Here is a 19,162-nt window from a genome sequence, read left to right as displayed (position 1 = left end):
GGAAGTCGTTACCTTAATGTCAAAGTAGTGTTATGTAAATAAGACCACATACCATACGGTTCTTTAGGAAATAGCTTCTGAGGAAGGAGCCTTGTGTCCTTAGTTCCAGGAGCAGATAAAGGGTTGATAAACATCCCTTGTGGGTCCCAGGCGTTGCTCAGCCATTTCTGGTTGCCCTGAGTTCCGCGGCAAAAGTGCTCTGCGTAATCAGAATTTCCAGCTAACTTCCAGATATCTTAATGTACACGAAGCCAGGAAATAACAGGGATGGTTGGATGAACCGCTGGCAGTTGTGTTGTGAAAGGCTGGGGAAAAAAAATACACCCTCACATTGGATTTTTAGACTCTTCTATGAATGTCGGAAACATGGAGTGGCGCGTTCTGTCGTATCATCGTTTGAAAAGCTTGTGACGGAACCCTGATACGGAGGCTTTGGAGGAAACTAAAAAGGTAAAGTCTCTGCGTATTTGCATTTATTGTGTGCGTTGATCAAAGGCAATTAAACTGCACACAACTCGGAGCCCAGTGTGAGGATAACGCCCGAGGCCGCTGTTGCTTCATTGCGTTCTGATTTAGGAGTTATGCCTGTCACTCCAAGGAAAAAAACACGAAGGCTGTATAACAGGGCACGTGGCGGGCGGGAACCAACCCGCTTTTTAATGTCTGCACTGTAAAAAGACCCAGGTTTATATCTAACTATCCAATCCCTGTCAGCTTTTTTCTTTAAAATGCCAGTAGAGGCTGGGCAAAGAAAGAGGTTGCCGTGATGGAACGAGATGACAGAAGTGTTGGATGAGTTGTGATTTCAGCTACCGGAATTACAGAAGTAATTTTGCTGGGAGACAGACACAAACATTTTAATTGGTCATCATAAATGATAATGAGGAGAAAACATAGCGAAATTAAGTGCATCCTAATAAAGTAAGGTAGGTTAAATTGCGCTGAAGGAAACTTCAGCAATGCTTCTTGACATGATTAATATACTCATGACAATGCGTCTAATGAAGGTTGTTTGCATTTATGTGCCGCCTGTTGCTTCCCTCAGTAGAGACATAATTAGAACTGCGCTCATTTACATTGCAGAACAGCCAGCGCGAGATGGGCTTACAGCAGCCTTTTTTCCTTTACGTTCATTTTTAACCGGTGCATCAGCAGGAACAGAGGTATGGTTTATTTAACCCATGTCTTGTATAACACTGTAGGGTAGGTCCAGATGACACTATCATGAAATAATTTGGATTTTCAAAGTTTTATATTCTTTAATAGTAAGTCTCCTGTCCTTTAAATCTTAATTTTAGGTTTTAATGACTTTTTTTTTTTCTTCATGGAATTTAAGATCACGATCTTTCTTGTTCTTTGCTTTCTTCCTCTTCAAAATATTTTTCTCTGAGCCCCTGAAAGCACGTATATATTTAGTGTGGAATTTCTTCTTTTTGCACATTGCTTCCTTTTTGGTTGCGTTAACTGTCCTTTCAATAACTTAGGAAAGGAATTCCTGCACACCGTGTATCTTGTCCTCTTCAGCTAAAATAGATACGAGAAGCTTATGAAATCTTGGCATTTACATCTTCCTAGAACAAGATACATTTCAGAATACATATTTAGGTCTGGAAGGACGTCCTGAATCTCCAGCATGGAGTTTTTAGTGTTGCAAAAAATTTCATGATGGATGTTCTGCAGAGCTCCTGAGTGCGGGTTGTTCGCTGGTGGCTTAATTCTGCGAAGTCCATCTCTCTCCAAAGAGAGTTTCTACCTGCCTGGGTGTGGGGTTAGCTATTGTCTAACTACGGGGCTGCCAACAGACTAACAAGACACGTAAACTTGATCCAATTCGTGTAATTATTTTAAACCTTGCTCAAAGTCTCTCTCCCTCTTCTATTGCCGTTTTTATCATGATGATGTATGTTGTTCCGAGCACTTTTTTTCCCTGTTCATTTTTGAGGAAGGGGAGAGAAGGTTCTTAAAATTTTAAATAAACTACTTAGAATTTTACTTGGGATTGAATACTTAGTCTGAAAAGCGTTGTGAAACGTTTATGCGAGTACATTTGTTGTTTTTAATCCCTATCTAAAGGAGTAGTAGCTTGAGCTGCATAAATCGATTGGAAACGGTTACAAGCATAAAAAGTACCATACGGCTTGAAGCAAAGAAAAGGATTTGTGCTTCTGGGATCTTCTGTTTGCGTCTGCTATTGGTATTAAGAACAGGGGAGGGGGCGGGCAGTGTCTGTAACCGCTCTGGACAGCAGTGATACCCCGGCTTACAATTGCCGAGTTTAAAGGCGAAGCGCGGTGTAGCTTCAGGAGCTCTGGCAGCGGAGGCTGAGGAGACGAGCTTCAGGAATAGATTTGGGAGGAGCGGAATGGCAGGTATAACCAGGTTTTCCTCACGTAGCTCTTGCCCAGGGCGAGCTTAATATATCAAAGTACAAACATGAGCTATTACAACCCCATTGAATACCGTCTGTCCCCAGGTGCATTGAATGCCAGTCTGATGGGTGCGTTCAGCCACCCTAAGACAAAAGTTAAAGGTTGGGGGTTTTTTTTCCATTGCCTAAAAAGTCCCTGCTCTTGTTTCACTGCAAGCTCGTATTGGCATGGTACATAAAGAGTATTTCCCTCCCTTTAACTTGAATCACTTGTTTGAGACCATTAGAGGGCAAAGGGGTTGGCTGCTAGTCAATAGTACAGAGAAGATAGATGTCTTCATTTTAGCTCTGGTACCTCATTCTGTACTTTGGTTATCTTGCATTTCTGGTTTTGAAACCACCTTTGAAACCTTGAAGACACCTGTGCAACCTGCTCTGAGTGACCCTGCTCTGGCAGGGGGTTGGACTAGATGATCTCTGAAGGTCCCTTCCAACCCCTGATGTCCCGTGACTCTGTGAAATACTTTTCCAAGGCACCTTTGCTCCCTCGTACGCCAGCCAGGAGCTTTCCAGCCCTCAGGTTCACCACAGGGGGTGAGGCCTGTTGCTCTTTAGTCAGCCTGAACCGAAAATATTGTCCTTGATAAATCACTGGACTGATGCCTTTTAGAAACTGAATGACTTCAAAAAGCCTACTCATTTGTTTATGCTTAAAAATAAAATGAGAAATTACATCCACGTCCTACATCTAGGATCCTATTCAGGGGAAAAGGGAGACGAGTAAAGAGAGAACATGCCCTCTGCTTTAGCAACAAACAAAATAAATTGCCTTTCTGAATCACAGACTGGCAGGGGTTGGAAGGGATCTCTGGAGATCATCTAGTCCAACCCCCTGCCAGAGCAGGGTCACCCAGAGCAGGTTGCACAGGAACACGTCCAGGTGGGGTTCGAATGTCTCCAGAGATTCCACCACCTCTCTGGGCAGCCTGTGCCAGGGCTCTGCCACCCTCAGAGTAAAGAAGTTCCTCCTCATGTTGAGGTGGAACTCCCTCTGTTCAAGTTTGTGCCCGTTACCCCTTGTCCTGTTGCCGGGCACCACTGAAAAGAGCCTGGCCCCATCCTCCTGACACCCACCCTTTCAGTATTTATAAGCATTGACAAGATCCCCCTCAGTTGTCTTTTTTCCAGACTAAAAAGACCCAAATCCCTCAGCCTTTCTTCATAAGAGAGGTGTTCCAGTCCCCTCATCATCTCGGTGGCCCTTTGCTGTCCCCTCTCCAGCAGTTCCCTGTCCTTCTTGAACCGGGGAGCCCAGAACTGGACACAGTGCTCCAGATGTGGCCTCACCAGGGCAGAGCAGAGGGGGAGGATGACCTCCCTCCACCTGCCGGCCACACTCTTCTTGAATAAATTGAGACAATGAAATGGAGAGGGGGGGCAAAAAGTCCGCACCATTTGCCCGCTATTCCCTCGGAACAAGAAGGTGCTGCATGTCACATCTCAGTTGTGCCAGCCCTTTTCTCTGACACAAAGACGTGTTCCGCGATGATCTATTTCTTCAAAATGTTTACAGTGGTGTTAGAAATGTTTTGTTCTCACTGGAGGTAAGTGGTATAAACATCCTGTTATCCCTGACTGCGTGCTGAGGAAGATACTCTTAAAGGCGATATAATGTATAGTACAGTCATTCCAGTTGTCTATAAAACGCCAACAAACTTTATAGTCAGCGTGCTTATGATTTCAAAACAAGTGAAAGGCTAATATTTCAGTTTTCTTGTTTTCTGTCCTCCCTTTCAGCAGAATTGCTTTACAGGGCTAATGATTTTTGCTGAAAAAATAGATAATCCTTGTAAATGCCAAACAGATGCTGTATATTTCACTGGGTGACAGGAACACTTTGAACACTTGATCATTTGTTGAATATTTAATGAATCTCAAGCTAGTAAGTTCATAATTTATGACTTTCACATATATGTGAATATATAAAAGATTTTTTTATGCCGTCTCTAATGGCTCACCCAAACTTTTTAGAGCTCCGATTCTAGTAGGACTTAAGTCTTTTTTGTTTCTTCTGTAAGTTCTACACCACTCTCTCGAGTGCTGTGTGAGAAGGCTGCTGGCCATAGAGCTTTTAGGGCTCCATTTCCAGCTATGACACAACTGGAATGCTCTTCCCGAGTTGTCAGCATAGTTTTTGTCACTTCTGCCCTTCATAGCGCGCAGCATCGGCTTCCTTGGGATGGAAACACGTTAACGCTGACTTGGATGCTTCCCCCCTGCGCCCTCTTTAAACCATAAGTACCAGTTTGTTATAAACTCCGGCCTTTTCCTTGTTCCAAAGATCTGGCAACATCATTTTGTTTCGGGAAAGAGATGTGTGATCTTTACCTGCTCTTATAATTTCACATCCACTTTAGATTTTTTTGGTGTTGCTTTTCACCGATGGGATAAGGGCACACACCACGGCCCCCTGCTTAATGTAACTGCCCTTCGTAATAGGCCGGGCGTGTTGGTCGGGGTGCATACAATCCTGCGGGCTTGTCTACCTAGAAAACACCACCACTTTGGCCGAGCCAGATTGTGACAAACACAAACTTTTCACGATATTAAAGTTTTGGTTTGCCACATCTATCGATTTATTTCAGTCCCATTCGTGTTGCTGGAGAATACGACTAAGCAAAATTTAAAAAAAAAAAAAAATAATGTGCATACGTATAGCTACTAAATCAATACAAACCCACTTAAAATTTTGCAGTACTACATTTTTTTTTTAAAATATTTGACTTAAACCCAAGCAGCTTTCCTTCAGCAACAATTTCAAAGAAACTTGTGGGTGTTTTATGAAGAGGTGAAGATTAATTTTACCCTAGGGAAGTTGGCTTCCTTCTATAATGAGGCCTCCCCAAGCAAATACGAGAGCAGGATCTGACTTAGCCAGCTGTTAATCACCATCAGTGCTTCTGTCGGTAAATGCCATTTAGCCAAAGAAAACCTGAGTTTTTTCTTCTAACTCGACATTGTGTTTCTTTCTAAGGCCCAAAGTCACCCCTCGGAAGCCGCTGTCACACCTGAAGCCTTACAGTAGCTTAGTCTAAGCAGGGAAGCTTTTTTCCTGAACATTTTCTCAATTTTACTCTTCAGGCGCTCAGAGATGGATGCTATTAGTATTCATGAGGTATTTGAGCGCGGCCATAAGCCTCCACCCCGAAAGATGTGGATAGTTGGTCTAACCTACCAACAGCCGTGCAGCCCCTCGCCCGCAGGTCCCAGCAGCCCCCACCGCCGCTGCCAGCCCAGCCCAGCCCCGTACGAGCCAAGAGACCTTGGTGTGAGACCCAGCCTTCAGGTACCTCGGGTATATATTAAAAAACACTTTGAAAGTGCTGGTATGCGGTTTTGTATAACTCAAAAAGCTTAGTTGTTTTTCAAAGCCCATACCTGGAATACCTTTTGGGTTCTGTCTTTTTTTTTTCTTTCAGAATTCCAGTGGGAAATGAAGTTATGTCAATATTCTGCTTGCTGAATTTTGCTGTATTGAACTGTTAAACAGGCTGCTACGTGCTCAGAGCAGCAGTATTTAGGATGATCTAATGAAAAAAACTTCCTTATAGCCTTGTGTGTAGCTGCATACATGCAAAATTAAATGAAGTGCACTTATTGAAGGTGTTTTGACTTTCTGCAAGTGAGAGTTAACTGCACTCTAGTCTTTTTTTTTAAGGAAAAAAGTTAACAGTTCACTTCTCAGTCTCCCACTTTGCTGCAGAGTAAGGGAAATCCTCTTGCTTCGTTATAATCTGATATTGAGAGGCTTATGGACGTTAAAGAAGGTACCTACGTGTCAGCCCAGGGTGAGCCCAGCAGAACTTCATTGCACCGCTGGGTACCATTCGTCGTACCCTGCAAAGGTTTAGAAAGGAAACGTCGTCTTGTACACCAGAGCTTGTACAAGCTGAAATTAAAGTGAAGTGGCGCAAAGTATTATGAAATTATTTTTTCACAATAATCAAGTTGTAACCGCTCTGTTTCCCAACGGGAATTATTTTTGGTGCTGCAATCTGTATTAAGGGTTTATCCAAAAAATAACACAGGAAATACTATGTACAGTTACTGGAGCAAGGCATTTTTGGCAGGTTTCCACGGCATGCTCAAAGTCCGAACTGGCCTACTTTCGTCTTTCATTTGAAAACGTGGAAAGATTTTTGGGAAGCGCTGACTACAGCTTAAACCCCCCCCTCCTGAGCAGAGGGCTGAAGAGTTAAATAAAGGAGATTTATAAATCTGCAAGTAAAAGTGTCTTGTGTTAGTGATGTCTTGCTTATACAAGACAATGGATAATAAATTATTAACCGAAAGAGGTAAGTAATTCCATTTCCTACTGTTCTTTGCTGCCTGTAACAAGTAATTCGAAACCTGGGAGTCCCTAATTTCTCAGGAACGAAATGCCATCTAGTGGTAACTGCTGATTATCTGGAGCAAATACATTCTTTACATTGATAAAGTTTTTATATTTTTTTTTTCCTGATATTCTACATTTTACGGCACATTAAGCTCTTGAGAGAAGAGGAGGAAAAAAAGAAAAAAAATCAAAACTAAAATTTGGCCTCTAGAATAGACTCCTGAAAAAGTAACTGCCGTGAACTGGCTCCTGGAGCAGCATAACACTTTGCTTGTACAGCAATAACACACAATAAAACGCCCCCTGTAATTATATTTCAATTTATTAATGAATGTAAAGCGGGGATAGGAGACAGCAGTCACCCCGTGCGTGTGACTTGAGCCCACTGACGGAGGCACTCCCGCTTCACAAACACAGCTGACCGAAGAGGGCTCCGCAGTGTTTCGTGTGTCAATGGTTTTTCACACCGTTGTGATAGGGGGTTTTGTTGTTGTTGTTGTTTACGGGTGTGCTTTTTCCATGTGCGATTTGAATTTCTCCATCTGCCGGTCTGTGTTACCCTGTTCCACTGCAAGACGCCCGCAGCAGCGGTCGCCAGGGCTGTAATTAAACCAAGGGTCTCTGACAGGTATTCTGCAGAATCTAATCATCTGCCCTGGCGATGTCGTTATAGAAGTCGATGAAGATGGCCTGGCCGCAGTTTGGTGGGCTGTGAAGGAGTTTGTGAATGGATAAAGAAATCCTTCATTTTGATTCTTGTCTTGTGTGATATTTGAAGTAAACTGCGGCAGACTAAGGAGTCTGATTCAGGAGGGCACCCCCAGCACAGCTCACCAAGAGGGTCACTGGAGAGCTGACGCTGCTGTGGGCTCACTGCTCTTACTGGGATGCCAGCACCGGCACTCCAGCACTCATCCAGCCCTCGGGGACACTGCTGGTCACGTCCCCAGGCCATGGCATCGGGCAACGCCAGCGCAGCTGCAAAGGAAGAGGGAGCAGAACCAGGACTGGAGCAGCACTGGTTTAGGTGGGAGTAAATTGCCATGGAAGCACGTTTAGGTAGGCAGAACAGAGCTTGCGGAGCGCTGGCAAATGCAGTCTGAAAAGCGTCAAGAAATCTGTCTTGTTTGTCCTACCTAAAAATACATGAGGAAATCCCTAGATCTGGGACAGTTTCTTAAATAGCGCTAGAATAGTGCTTTTCTCCAAGTAACAACTGTGGTCTTGCAGGTGTTTGGCTGCATCTGCCTCTCAGGTATCCTGTCAGATACAGCAGGATGCTCTGCAGAGGATATGATTCTTCGCTGTCAGAAGGAAGGTGTTCTGTTGCGTGCACAGGAAAGAAAAGAAACCTGAAGAGCAAACGTCCATGCGATCCAACCTTGGAATAAAGGGGAAAGAACAGTGAAAACAATCTGATCAGTAATGATCCATCCAAACTTTGTGTTTTCTGAAGCTATCAAGCTGAACACAAATGTAAGTCAATCAGTACATAGAGCCTACACAATGTTCTTCATTCCTTCAAAGAACTGGACAGAGCACGGGCAATGTTACTTGTAATTTTTTTATATGGGTAATGTTTATATGCTATAAAAAGGAAACATTTTAATGCTGTATAACATGATAATCTAGATTAATGCTTTTATTTTGACATGCTCAGAGAATAAGCTAATTGGATTTCTTTGTCCCATGTTCCTTTAAAACATGGGACAAAGTTTAAGACACATTCTTCTTAAAATATATATCCATCTGGGAGCAGAAAGGAGAGCAGTTTTCCCTTGGTGGCCCAAAGAAGCTGTTTTTTAAGGACAAGCAGCAACTTGGCAGTAGAAACTTTGCCGCAGCCCCTGCTGAAATGGTGAGGGCTGGGTCCCCCTGCTCAGGCACCACTGTACAGCGTTGGCCCAAGAGCTTTGCTGGGTTGGATCTTTACAACATGTATTTCCTTGACTTACTGGGGTTTAAGGGAAAAAAAAAAAACAAACAAACCTTTTCAGAATCTGCTCCCCTTATCAGTGACTTGTTGCTGCAGATAAACTGAATTCTGACGTTGTCGTGTTTGTACAGGCTGAAAGCATTGGTATCGCATCTCTACTGTGTGTAGAAAACCACTAGGATCTGAATTTTGGGAGGACTAAACCAGGAATTAGTTTCCCATATATCGGATTGGGGACTGCGTGAGTTTACAATTGAAGGCGTGAGGTTGAATTCCAGCTCTGAGGCTGGTGTGGTGACGTGCAAGTCAGAGTGCAAGATCGGTTGTGTGATCTCTGATTTTGTTTAAAATAAAACTGCTGCACGCACAGCTGAAAAGCCACCAAGTCTTAGTAATTGTCTCTGGCATTGTCAATTTAGGACCTGGATATCTGCTAATTTAGTTTTGCTTTCTCGAGGGGCTTTCCACGTGTCTTGGTTAACAATAAGTAAAACATGCGCAACCACAGGACGTACTTATTTTATTATTAAAGGAAGGGAAAATAATACTTTTTTCTTCCTTTCCTCTCCCCTTCTCCCCCAGAAAAAAACAGTGACATCAGGTACAGAAATGAGAAATTTCTCTCTCTGGGGACCACATAATAAGTTATGCTTTTTGGCACAGATAAAAGGGCTCAGAAGGGATCAGCTAATTTTGTCCTCTCATAAGGAATCTTACTGTTGTAAATTTATCGTTCACTAAAACTGTTGTGAGACGGGCAGATCAATTAATGAACAGTGAAAATCTCAAATCCTAATTAAATCCCACTGTTACTTCCAAGATCATCTTATTTCCTCTCCAGGAATACTTGATATAAACAGTTTGTTTAACAGGAAAAGCTATTGATCCCTTCAATAACACTTCAGAATCATTAAGAGGAAAAACTTTAATCTCCTTCAGCTCTTTGAAGTTGCTTTGGTTAATGTCATCTCTTTGCAACCCTGAAGAGCTAATGCTGGTCTGGAAAGGTATTTCCAATGTTATTTGATGCTGCTTTTTGCGCCCTGCTGCTGTTACCTGCTGGCTCACGGCGTTAGCTGGGCTAAGTGCAGTAAAGCGGAAAGGTACCACTACTGTGTGTGCTTCCTCGCTCCGTTTGGAAGGTTTTATAATCGCTCTCAAAAGTTTTCCTGGTGGAAGAAAGCCCACCTTGCTCAGAGATTCGTTGAACTGCAAATTAGCTATCCAGTGCTTCTGCTGTCTCGACACTTTGAGACTTGGACATAAAAGCATCTTCAGGAGATTAAGTTCATTGTACAAAGGCACTTGATAACTAGATTGCATATATTTATACATCAAGGAATTCTCAGAACGTTTCCAAAGTTCACTTCTTATTCATATAGTCCACTTTCTAAACTATCACGTAAAATTCAACTTTGATGCAGTTTGTCTTACCAGGACCTATACACCCGTGTTGATATAAAGCACGTTATTGAGCTTTAAAATACCTTTAAATGTTTCATGTGCTCTAAAACTTGGACATTCTTTTGAAGAACCCTAAGTATCCTAGAAGATGCAACTCTGAGAAGCAAGTTGCGTGAGGTAACTAATACCCTCATTAAAAACATTTTTTTAATTATTTTTGAATGGCTTCAGTAACAGATACATTGGCTTCTCTAATAAGTAGAAATCACTTTTAGGGCCCCGGTATTAGAAAAATTAAATAATTCTGCTAAGAATGTGCAACTTAAGAATGTTGTCTTAAAGCAGTAAAAGAGTAGACAGAGCTTTTCAGCTGGTACTGGGAATAAAACCTGCAAATCAAAGAAGAGCTAGTACAGAAAGAGTCTCTTTTGTGGAGGTTCTATATAACATTTGAGGATTGCAGGTTTGGGTTGCTTATGAGAAGGTTTAATTTCTCTAGCAATTCTTCAAAGCCATCCAGTGGATCTAGAGAGAGGGATCCAGTGGATCTAGAGGAGGATCCGGAAGACTCAATTGATTGCATGAAGAACCACCTCCAATTCTGTGGCACAGCTTATGGCTTGAAGTAAGAGATCATCTGCTCAGGGTTAAAGACATTTTGGAAGTCAGAACTAGAACTATCGTGCAGATTAATTTTTTTGATGGCTAGCTTGTTCTTAGCTTTCTTTTAGTGTTCATAGATTAAATTCTACTCATAACATTTTATTCCTAAGACTATTTTGCCAATGGCTTGCCTTCTGTTTTTTAACTTCCAATTACCAATTTTTTTTTCAAATATATACAAGCACTAATGCCTTAATATGTATTTCTAAGCATGGTGTAAAAAGAAAATATTATGAAAGTTAAATAGAAGCTATAAGCTGCATTTTACAGCCAGTATAAACACACTTGGGTGTTTTATAGCCATCGGTATTATCTCCTTTGACACTTGAGGCTGGTCCCTAGGAGACAGAAAGCAGAAACTTCCTGGAATTTCTTTAATTAGCCTGTTCATTTCACTTAATAAAACAAGCAATCAAAACCATATTGTGTTTCATATGCAGGACTCTCAAAAATATAACTTCGAGTATGTAGTTCTTACATTTGAACAAAAGCGTAAGCCATTTTGAAATTTCCTAAGAATTTAATAATTTTATTAATAACTGATCTTGCATTAGAAGTCTCTGCTGATGGGATATGTTAGTAAGTGTGCACAGGGGAGATAAGGAAGCTCATACAAAGTCTGGTATTAAAGCATATTCAGACCAGCTGCAAATAATCACGCCCCTTTTGCAGTTATAAGCAGTTTGGTCACTCACCTATTTTGATATTGCTTGTTCTAAACATCACCCGGAACCTGTTGCGAGAGGAAAGCTCTGAGTGCCAGCATCAACCCCAACACGCTGAGCACCAGCATTAGGGTGACCAGCACCTTGTCTGCATGCTCGCACCCTCAGGGAGCTCACACCCTCACGGAAGATACGGCTCACTTAGTTTTGGCCAAGTCTAAAAATGTACGTGGTAGTGATTATAAAAGAAATCACTCTGTATTTTCCCTTTCTATATAGTGCACAATTTCCTAATCCTTTTCCAGCCTCCATCCTTAGATTTGTGGGAAACAGTAAGACCAGCCCTTCCTCGGCACAATTGTAGTGCTGGAAGTACCTGTAAACTTCTTTGAAAGAATTAGAGGAGTTTGTCAATGTTTATTAAACAAATAATAAGGTAAAGGTGAAAGCTTGGAGGAAAATAGGAATTGAGGTAGTTCTTGACGTGAAGGACAGGGCAGGATACCTGTCGGAGAACCTGAAAGTAGTCACCTAATTCAGAGCACAAGAAAGCGTACTTCAGATGAATTGAGTCCAGCTTTTTCTGTTCTCCAGCCTACTTATGCCAGCAGTGTTAGAGCTGACATGTCACTGAGGGGGGGCAATGGTGGACATTCTTGGAAAGTGCTGCTGGTTTTATCTGTTGCATGGGAAAAACTGGCGAGGAAGAGTAATTCAGGTGCAGGTTTTCTTTTTAATGGAAATGACATCAAAGATTTTTGTGTGATTTTTCCAAGACACACAGATAGCATCTACTATACCCTATCTACAGTACCTGTTCATTACGTAATTCTCATCACATTTATGCGCATCTCGGAAATCCAATTAAGTGGGAGCCATAATGTAAAAGTCCTTAAGAATTAGTTTAGAAAGGACTTTGCTCAGGAGACATAGGCAAGAGGGAGCTTTTTTCCTTTGATGCAGTTTCACTCAAAAATGGCATGATGTCTCATAACATCAGTCCAAACACAGCTAATTGTTTAGATGTTAAGCAAATAGTTTTAGTTTAGTTTTAAAATTAAGATTTTGCTGCTTCCCCTTAGATCTTGTGGCATTTGCTTCTAGTGTAACCAGAAAAAAAAAATCTAGCTCTAAAGGTTGTCGTTGTCACTTCTGTCTGTTAAACGCTTTTTCACAACCCAGAGAGCCAAAGGCAGGCGCGTTAAGCCCATTTTCCCTTCCACTGATGTGCATCACCTACTGTGTATTAAACCACTCTAAGTTGTTACGGGATATTGTGCAATTCCTGTGATCAGGATAGGATGCCAAATGTGAGCTTATAATGTGGTAGCTGTGATTTAAAACAGAAGGTATGGGGGATCTGTAACACGTATCTCACATTCTTTGGCAATGATTGTCAAATTCAACATGCAAATTCCTCCTAGTAACTGTTACTTTGCTCGTCTATATCCTGCAGATAAAAGGAAAAAACCCAAACAATTATCACCACAACCTACAGACTAGCATAGATTTCAGTAAAACACCGGTTATGTCTGGTTTACAGAGGTTGTTCATGGCTGCTGTACTTGATGCTGGGATTCTGTCTCCCTCTATGCCTGTACAGCCTTGCGTAATATTGCGTTTAAACGACTTTGCCATTAATAATGAACAACAACAGCGTCCGAAAGACAAGCTCAAATGCCAGTTCTCTCATCAAAGGGAGAAAGATTATCTAAAATGCTGGTAATGTGCAATGACAATTCTGGGTTTGGTGACAGGCTTGATGTTACGTTCAAATAGCTGTCATCTATATAAACATTAATTTTAACTAGCAAGCTTGGGAGTCAGTCTTTAAACTTTTTATTGATGACTTTTAAATTAGATAGAAAAATTGAATTTATCTTACTGAGCAAGTGGTAGAAATCTGCCTTGCTGTTTTTCAAGGAGTAAAGGTTCCATTGCAAATAGCATAAACTCAGTAAGGCAGCCGCCCCCCCACTTCCCACCTGCCCCACAAACTCCCAGCAATTACACATTAGAAGCTAAATTAAAGTTTGCACGTGACAAGGCTTCTATGGTGCTGTTTTCCTGCTGCCAAGGGGGTATGTTGCAGGAAGACAGTAACTGTGATAAGATGCTACCCCTATTCATCAGGTAACATCTCACCGTGTCTTCACTTTTACTGTTTCACATTAATACAGGACAGCTTTAATTTATGTGTTTTTTTTTTTCTTCACACAACATTATATTTACTAGCTAGGAAACTTTCTTTACAGTTGTGTATAAATCTTTAAAAATGTCAGTGATTAATTTTAAAAATCTCATTTATCACTGTATGATTAGTGAATTAGTTAAGGTTTCAAGGATAAATGTCAGGTAATTAGGAGCAATTTTGTACCAGACCCTCAGACAAGGTGACGGATCAAAGAAAGGCCTGTGGGGAAAATGGGCCACCGCCCCCGCGGTGCTCAGCACCCAGAGCGAGGGGGCAAAAGGAGAGAGGCCAAAAAAACCAACCCTAAATGCTGGAAACCAAACCCAAATCCCAGTATTGAAATTTTTACATGAAGAATGAAGCAGTAATAACTGGCTGCAGTATTTATGGAGACTTGAGAGACAGGGCAAGAAACTAACTAAAGGACAAAAAGCAGGCCAGAAAATTGCACGTTACACACACACATATATCTATCTTCTGGAGACTTTATTCTTAAAGTACACCTACCAGGTGTAATTATGCTTTTTCTATAGAATGTGATGCTAACGATTTTGAAAAGGAAGGCTTTTCAAGGGCTAAAGTGCCAGGGGAACAAGACACCGAGCTCACCCTTCCTGGCGTTTAAATCAATAGCAAACTACCTTGGTGGCGCAAAACAGGATCCTCTTTTGTGCTCTCCCCTGCAAAAGAGGAACCGCAGGAGCTGGGGTCTCTCCGAAGGAACAGCCCTTCTAGCTTTGTGCTGGTTGCTCCGGAGCATCCCTGTTTCCTCCCCTCGCCCCTGCACAAGGGGACGGTGAGCTCCAGCTCCCTTCTAACGAAATTCCCAGAGTTGTAGTTAAATCATTGTTATTGCTGGTGCGCTAAGATGTGCTGGCCTGATAAGGCACTATGTAATTTTAAGATAATGATGTTGTTAAACAGAAATTGCCATGAGGAGTTTAGGTCCATTCAAAAAGCAGGGTGTGGGGGAAGGGACCTTCACCTAGTGAACTTCGGACTAATTTTTTTCCTGATTCGCACTTTTGATTTCTTCCTGCTGTGTGAAGGCTACCAGCCTCTGTAAAAGCCAGCGTTGCCATCGGGTAAGATGGTACATACAGTGTACGGCCACTCTCCTTGTCACCCCCAGCAGGTTTCTTGTGCCAACACCTGTGAGGGCACATCGGGAGCTCTGGGTACCAGCCTGCCGGTGAAGCCGTTCCAAAAGCTGCGGCTGTTCCCTGCAGGCTGCTGGAGCATGGGCCAAAACATCCTCCCGAACCAAGCACATAATCTAATTAGAAATAATGATTGAGCTCAATTTGGTTTTTGAAAACTCAGATCAGCTGCAGAACTCTTCCTGGCACGGTGAAGTACGACTCTAGTAACTAACTGTGAAACAGCCAACACACTTCCCTAGGTTTTAGCCGTAACTGCATTTAATGCAAAGGCATTATTAGACAATTGAAATGAAGAATCAAATTGCTCAGACTGATCTGAACAACTCTAGTATTGATAATGCCTGTTATGAAAAATAGTGTTACTTTCTCTGGACAGGAAAACATTTCCAATGTAAACATGCAGTTCAGTAGATAGCAACAAAGATTCTGGAGTAGTGGAAGAGTAAAAGCTGGCTATTTAATTGAAGGAAGTTGGAGTGAAAGCTTGCGATTTAATTCCAGGAAATGTAAGGAAAAAAAATCTGTACGAAGATCCAACTTATTTCCAAAAAAGTAAAGCAAAACACTCCACGCACACAAAGCTCAAATCACGTAGGCAGAATGGCAAAGATTTTTTTTTGTGCTGCTTTTTTCCAAACAATTTTTCATCTATTTTTAATCTTCTTTTAGTCTTGCTATTAAAATACTATTTCTCAGTAGTCCCGCTGCTCCATAAACTCCTGCACTTCATACGTGCAAAATGAAAATGTTGTGTAAAATCAGGTCCATCATGCTAGAATTCATTTGGGAAGGAATAAAATGGAGGAAATGATCACTCTGGGATAAAATGTTTATTTTTTTTAACTTTGCACACTAAGCAAAATATATCAACGTAAAAATTCTATGCTTTGAAATATTTTACAGGCATAACAAACCCCCATGTTTTTCTTGTATTAAACAAGATTTAAAGATATTGAAAACTTTCCCACACAATCTTTCTTCCCCTTTTGTTCTCCACAAAAAAAACTAGGTAGAATTCAGAGTATGAAAACCCACGTGCAACTGAATACATGAAACACCCCTTTTTTTTTTTTTTTCAGACAGACCTTTATGTTCTAGCTGCACTGTTGAAAGAAAACGCATTTTATGTACGCGCCGACCCGGAGCTGCCTTCACACAACAGGAACCACTAATTGCAGCGGCTGTAGATGCAGCCTACGGATGTGCTCTTCCTCCTTCAGAGCGTCCTACAGCAAAACCCGTGTGTGGAACACCTAGCACCTTCTGCGGTAGCCACCACAGTGGCCCGAGCGAGGGTGGGACAGGCTGTGTGATGCTCCTAACGCCACCTGCACCATCCGCTTGCCCTGGCCGCTGTCTGCGAAACGTCTGCTGACAGCTGTGGATTTGCACAGCTGTAATGGATTAAATTTGAGTAAACAGTTTGTGTCGATCGTGCCCAGGCTGGATTTGCATCCTCAGAAGATACAGCTTGCATGTGAGAGGTGAAGTAATACTTGCGAGTGAAAAACTACTGTATCCCCAAACAAGGCGGGTGTGATCATCCTGCGTGTGCTGGGCAGAATCTGCTGAGTGCTAACCAACCTCTGCTTTAAATACCCGTTTTCAGGTTAAAAATGCAAACTGTGTAAAATGAGTTACAGCAGGCACAACGCTGCCTCTTCAATTAAACGCTTTTAGCTCTGAAATTTACAGTCCTGGGCAGTGAAAAATGAGGGTGGCTGGGCTGGCTGAAATTTCTTGCACAGAAACATTTTGAGGGGGGGAATTCCCCAGTTTTTGCTCTCTCCGTGCTTGCTGGCGTTTAAGTGGAAATTTTCTTCCCGCTTTGAAAAAAAAAAAAAAAAAAAAAGTCCTCTTTCTCACAAGACCGCCGGCTCCCCTCCCCGTACCGGGTGGGCGCAGCCCTGAAGAGGCTCAGGCCGGCGCTGCCGGGCTGTTTTCCACAGAGAATCTCCTCAGGGGAGAGGGGTCGCCAGGGACGGCCCCGGCGGGTGCCCGAGGGCCGGGCCGGGCCGGGCGCTGTGAGGGGATGGCGGAGGGGTTGGCCAGGGCCGCCGTCCCCTCCGGCGGCCGGGGGAGCCGGGGCGGCCGCCCCGCATGAGGGGACGCCGCTTCCCTTTGTGCCCTCGGCGGGCCGGCCGCGTTGCCATGGGAACCGTCCCGCCGGCTGCGGCGGGAGGAAGGCGGGTCGTGTGGCGGCGCAAGATGGCTCCCCGAGGCGGCGGGCCGCAGCGTGAGCGCGGGCGGGGAGTGGGGGGGAGGCGGGAGCGGGGAGCTCCCCGCCGCTACCGCGCGTCCCCGGTTGTCGTCGTCCCCCCCCCACCTTCTCCTTCTCCTCCTCACCCTGGGCCCTACCCTCCCCTCCGCCGCCCCGCCCCGCGGTCGCCGGTGCCGCCGGGCGCCCCTGACAGCCCGGCGCCCAACTTGTGTTCGCAGGCGCGCCCCGCCGCTGATGCCGGAGCCGCCGCGCCAATGCCAGCCCCGCGCCGGCCGGCTAGCCCCCCCCGCCGCCCCCCGGGCCCGCCCCGCCGCCGCCGCCGCCACCGCTGCCGCGATGGCTCTGACCTTGTTCGGTGAGTAACCGCCGCCTCAGCCCGGCGGGCGCGGGGCTGCCGGCCCCCATTGTCTGCCGCACGGCAGCGCCTGGGCGTGGGCGTCGGGCCCGGAGGGGCTGCCGCAGGGCCGGCGCCCGGCGGGGCGGGGAGGGTGGGGGGGAATAACGCGCCCCGTAGGCAACCCCCGGTACCGGCCGCGGCGTGGGCTCGGGCTGCGAGGAGCGATCGGGGAATAAAAGTTACGGTGCCTCAGCAAGACCCCCCCGCCCCCGGCCGGGTCGCCTGAGGAGAAGAGCGGCCAAGCCGTGAGCTGGCCGGTGAGGGAACCCCCCCCACACACATCCCCCAGCTCTCCTGGGGTACGGGGCTTTTAATTGTCAGTAGCGGTCAGATGCGTGTCTATAATTGTGTTTAATATCCCGAATTCCTGAAAGGAGGGTTTCGGGCGGCTGTGAGTGTTGGTTGGGTTCACAGCTGGAGACGGCGTAGCGGGAACCAGCGTGTGAAAACTGTAGTTTTAACTGTTGAACATGTGGGTTCCCTTAAGTAACGTTATTAAGCTTGCTTATGCTTTAATATGCTTAATTTTACAATAGGGAGGGAAAAAAAAAAAAGAGAATCTACAGACTGCTTCTAGCATCATTAGGTAAATGCAACAATGCAAAGGAAAGCAGAAATTAGCGTGACTAACATCAGTACAGAATTAAGAGGATAATCGGGATACTCTTTCTCCTAAGAAGCTCATGCACTGGGAGTAATTTCTAGTGAATAGGTTTAAGTGATGATAGGAAGTCTATTTGTAGCGTTAAGACTGTGGATTTTACTTCCTGTGTAAACAGATAATTTGTTTTCATTCATCTTGTGGTTCGTGGGCTGGTACAATTTCTTAAAAGACTAAAAACTGTCTCCTGGGTTTTCATAAAATTTGACACCTGTTATGTTATTGTGGCATATTAAGCCTTGTCTGAAAACAAGTTTAGCACATGTTGCAAAATAGTTCTCCGTAGATAAAATCTATGCGGTATTGGATTTAGCTACAGTGCTGTCACCTAAATTTATATTTCCTGCCTGAGTTTTTCAGGATGCAGAAGGTTGTAAATCATAGTTCAAGTGGAGTAAACCGTCTCCGTCATTGTAGGCCTGATCTTGTTACTTGGTTCATGTGAACCCCTGGATTTCAGGAGGAGCCGGTGCAGGTACAGGGGCCCTGCACATTGTTAGTCGCAGGGTGGGCATTAAATTCTTTAATTTAGGAGCACAAGTGAACACAGAGAGTGCTCAAATGGCAGACTGGCTTTTGTAAAATAGCCTATTGTGCATATTACGTTATATCGTTGTAACTTCAGCTTGTTAAGAAAAGGTGTAAGTTGTTACACGGACACTCAAGGTATATATTGTAGTTGTCCTTAACCAAAAACCAAATTTTTAGGCTATTGCAAATACACACTTTTTCCATGGTGGGTAGTTTATGTGTCATTACAATCTTTGGCTGCAAAAATTAAAAATATTTTAATTTCAGCTTTTAAATAAAATGGCATTGCTAAGTCAGGTACCTGGTTTTTTTGAAACTTACATGATTCTTTTTTAATTCACATGTATTCTATCAATGTAATGACATTTTTCTATTAATATAAATTTGCATTACAAAGTGAATTGAATTAAGTGTTTTTGTGTGCTATCACTGTTGTTAGAGTAAGTGACATTGATACATGTAGAAGATAATGAGCAAAGAGAAGATAGAGTGGGCTGCCCTGCTGTGTGTAGGTTTTAAATAATATCTTGCCAAGGGTAAAGCCTCAAGGTTTCACCCTTTTA

General features: G+C 43.6%; 1 protein-coding gene across 2 annotated transcripts in view; it reads left to right on the top strand.

The window, feature by feature from the left end:
• Positions 1 to 17,311: 17,311 nt before the first annotated feature.
• The window catches only part of CHN1 (chimerin 1), a 108,592-nt gene continuing 106,741 nt past the window's right edge, over positions 17,312 to 19,162 (top strand). For both annotated transcript variants that reach the window (XM_054209106.1, XM_054209105.1), the window contains exon 1: positions 17,312 to 17,365. In XM_054209106.1, the coding sequence (XP_054065081.1) occupies positions 17,347 to 17,365 (19 nt within the window). In that variant the 5' untranslated portion in view covers positions 17,312 to 17,346. The remainder of the gene's footprint in view (positions 17,366 to 19,162) is intronic.

The sequence above is a fragment of the Rissa tridactyla genome, chromosome 7, assembly GCF_028500815.1.
Source record: "Rissa tridactyla isolate bRisTri1 chromosome 7, bRisTri1.patW.cur.20221130, whole genome shotgun sequence".
Classification (NCBI taxonomy): domain Eukaryota; kingdom Metazoa; phylum Chordata; class Aves; order Charadriiformes; family Laridae; genus Rissa; species Rissa tridactyla.
This window is presented reverse-complemented; position numbering and strand designations above follow the sequence as displayed.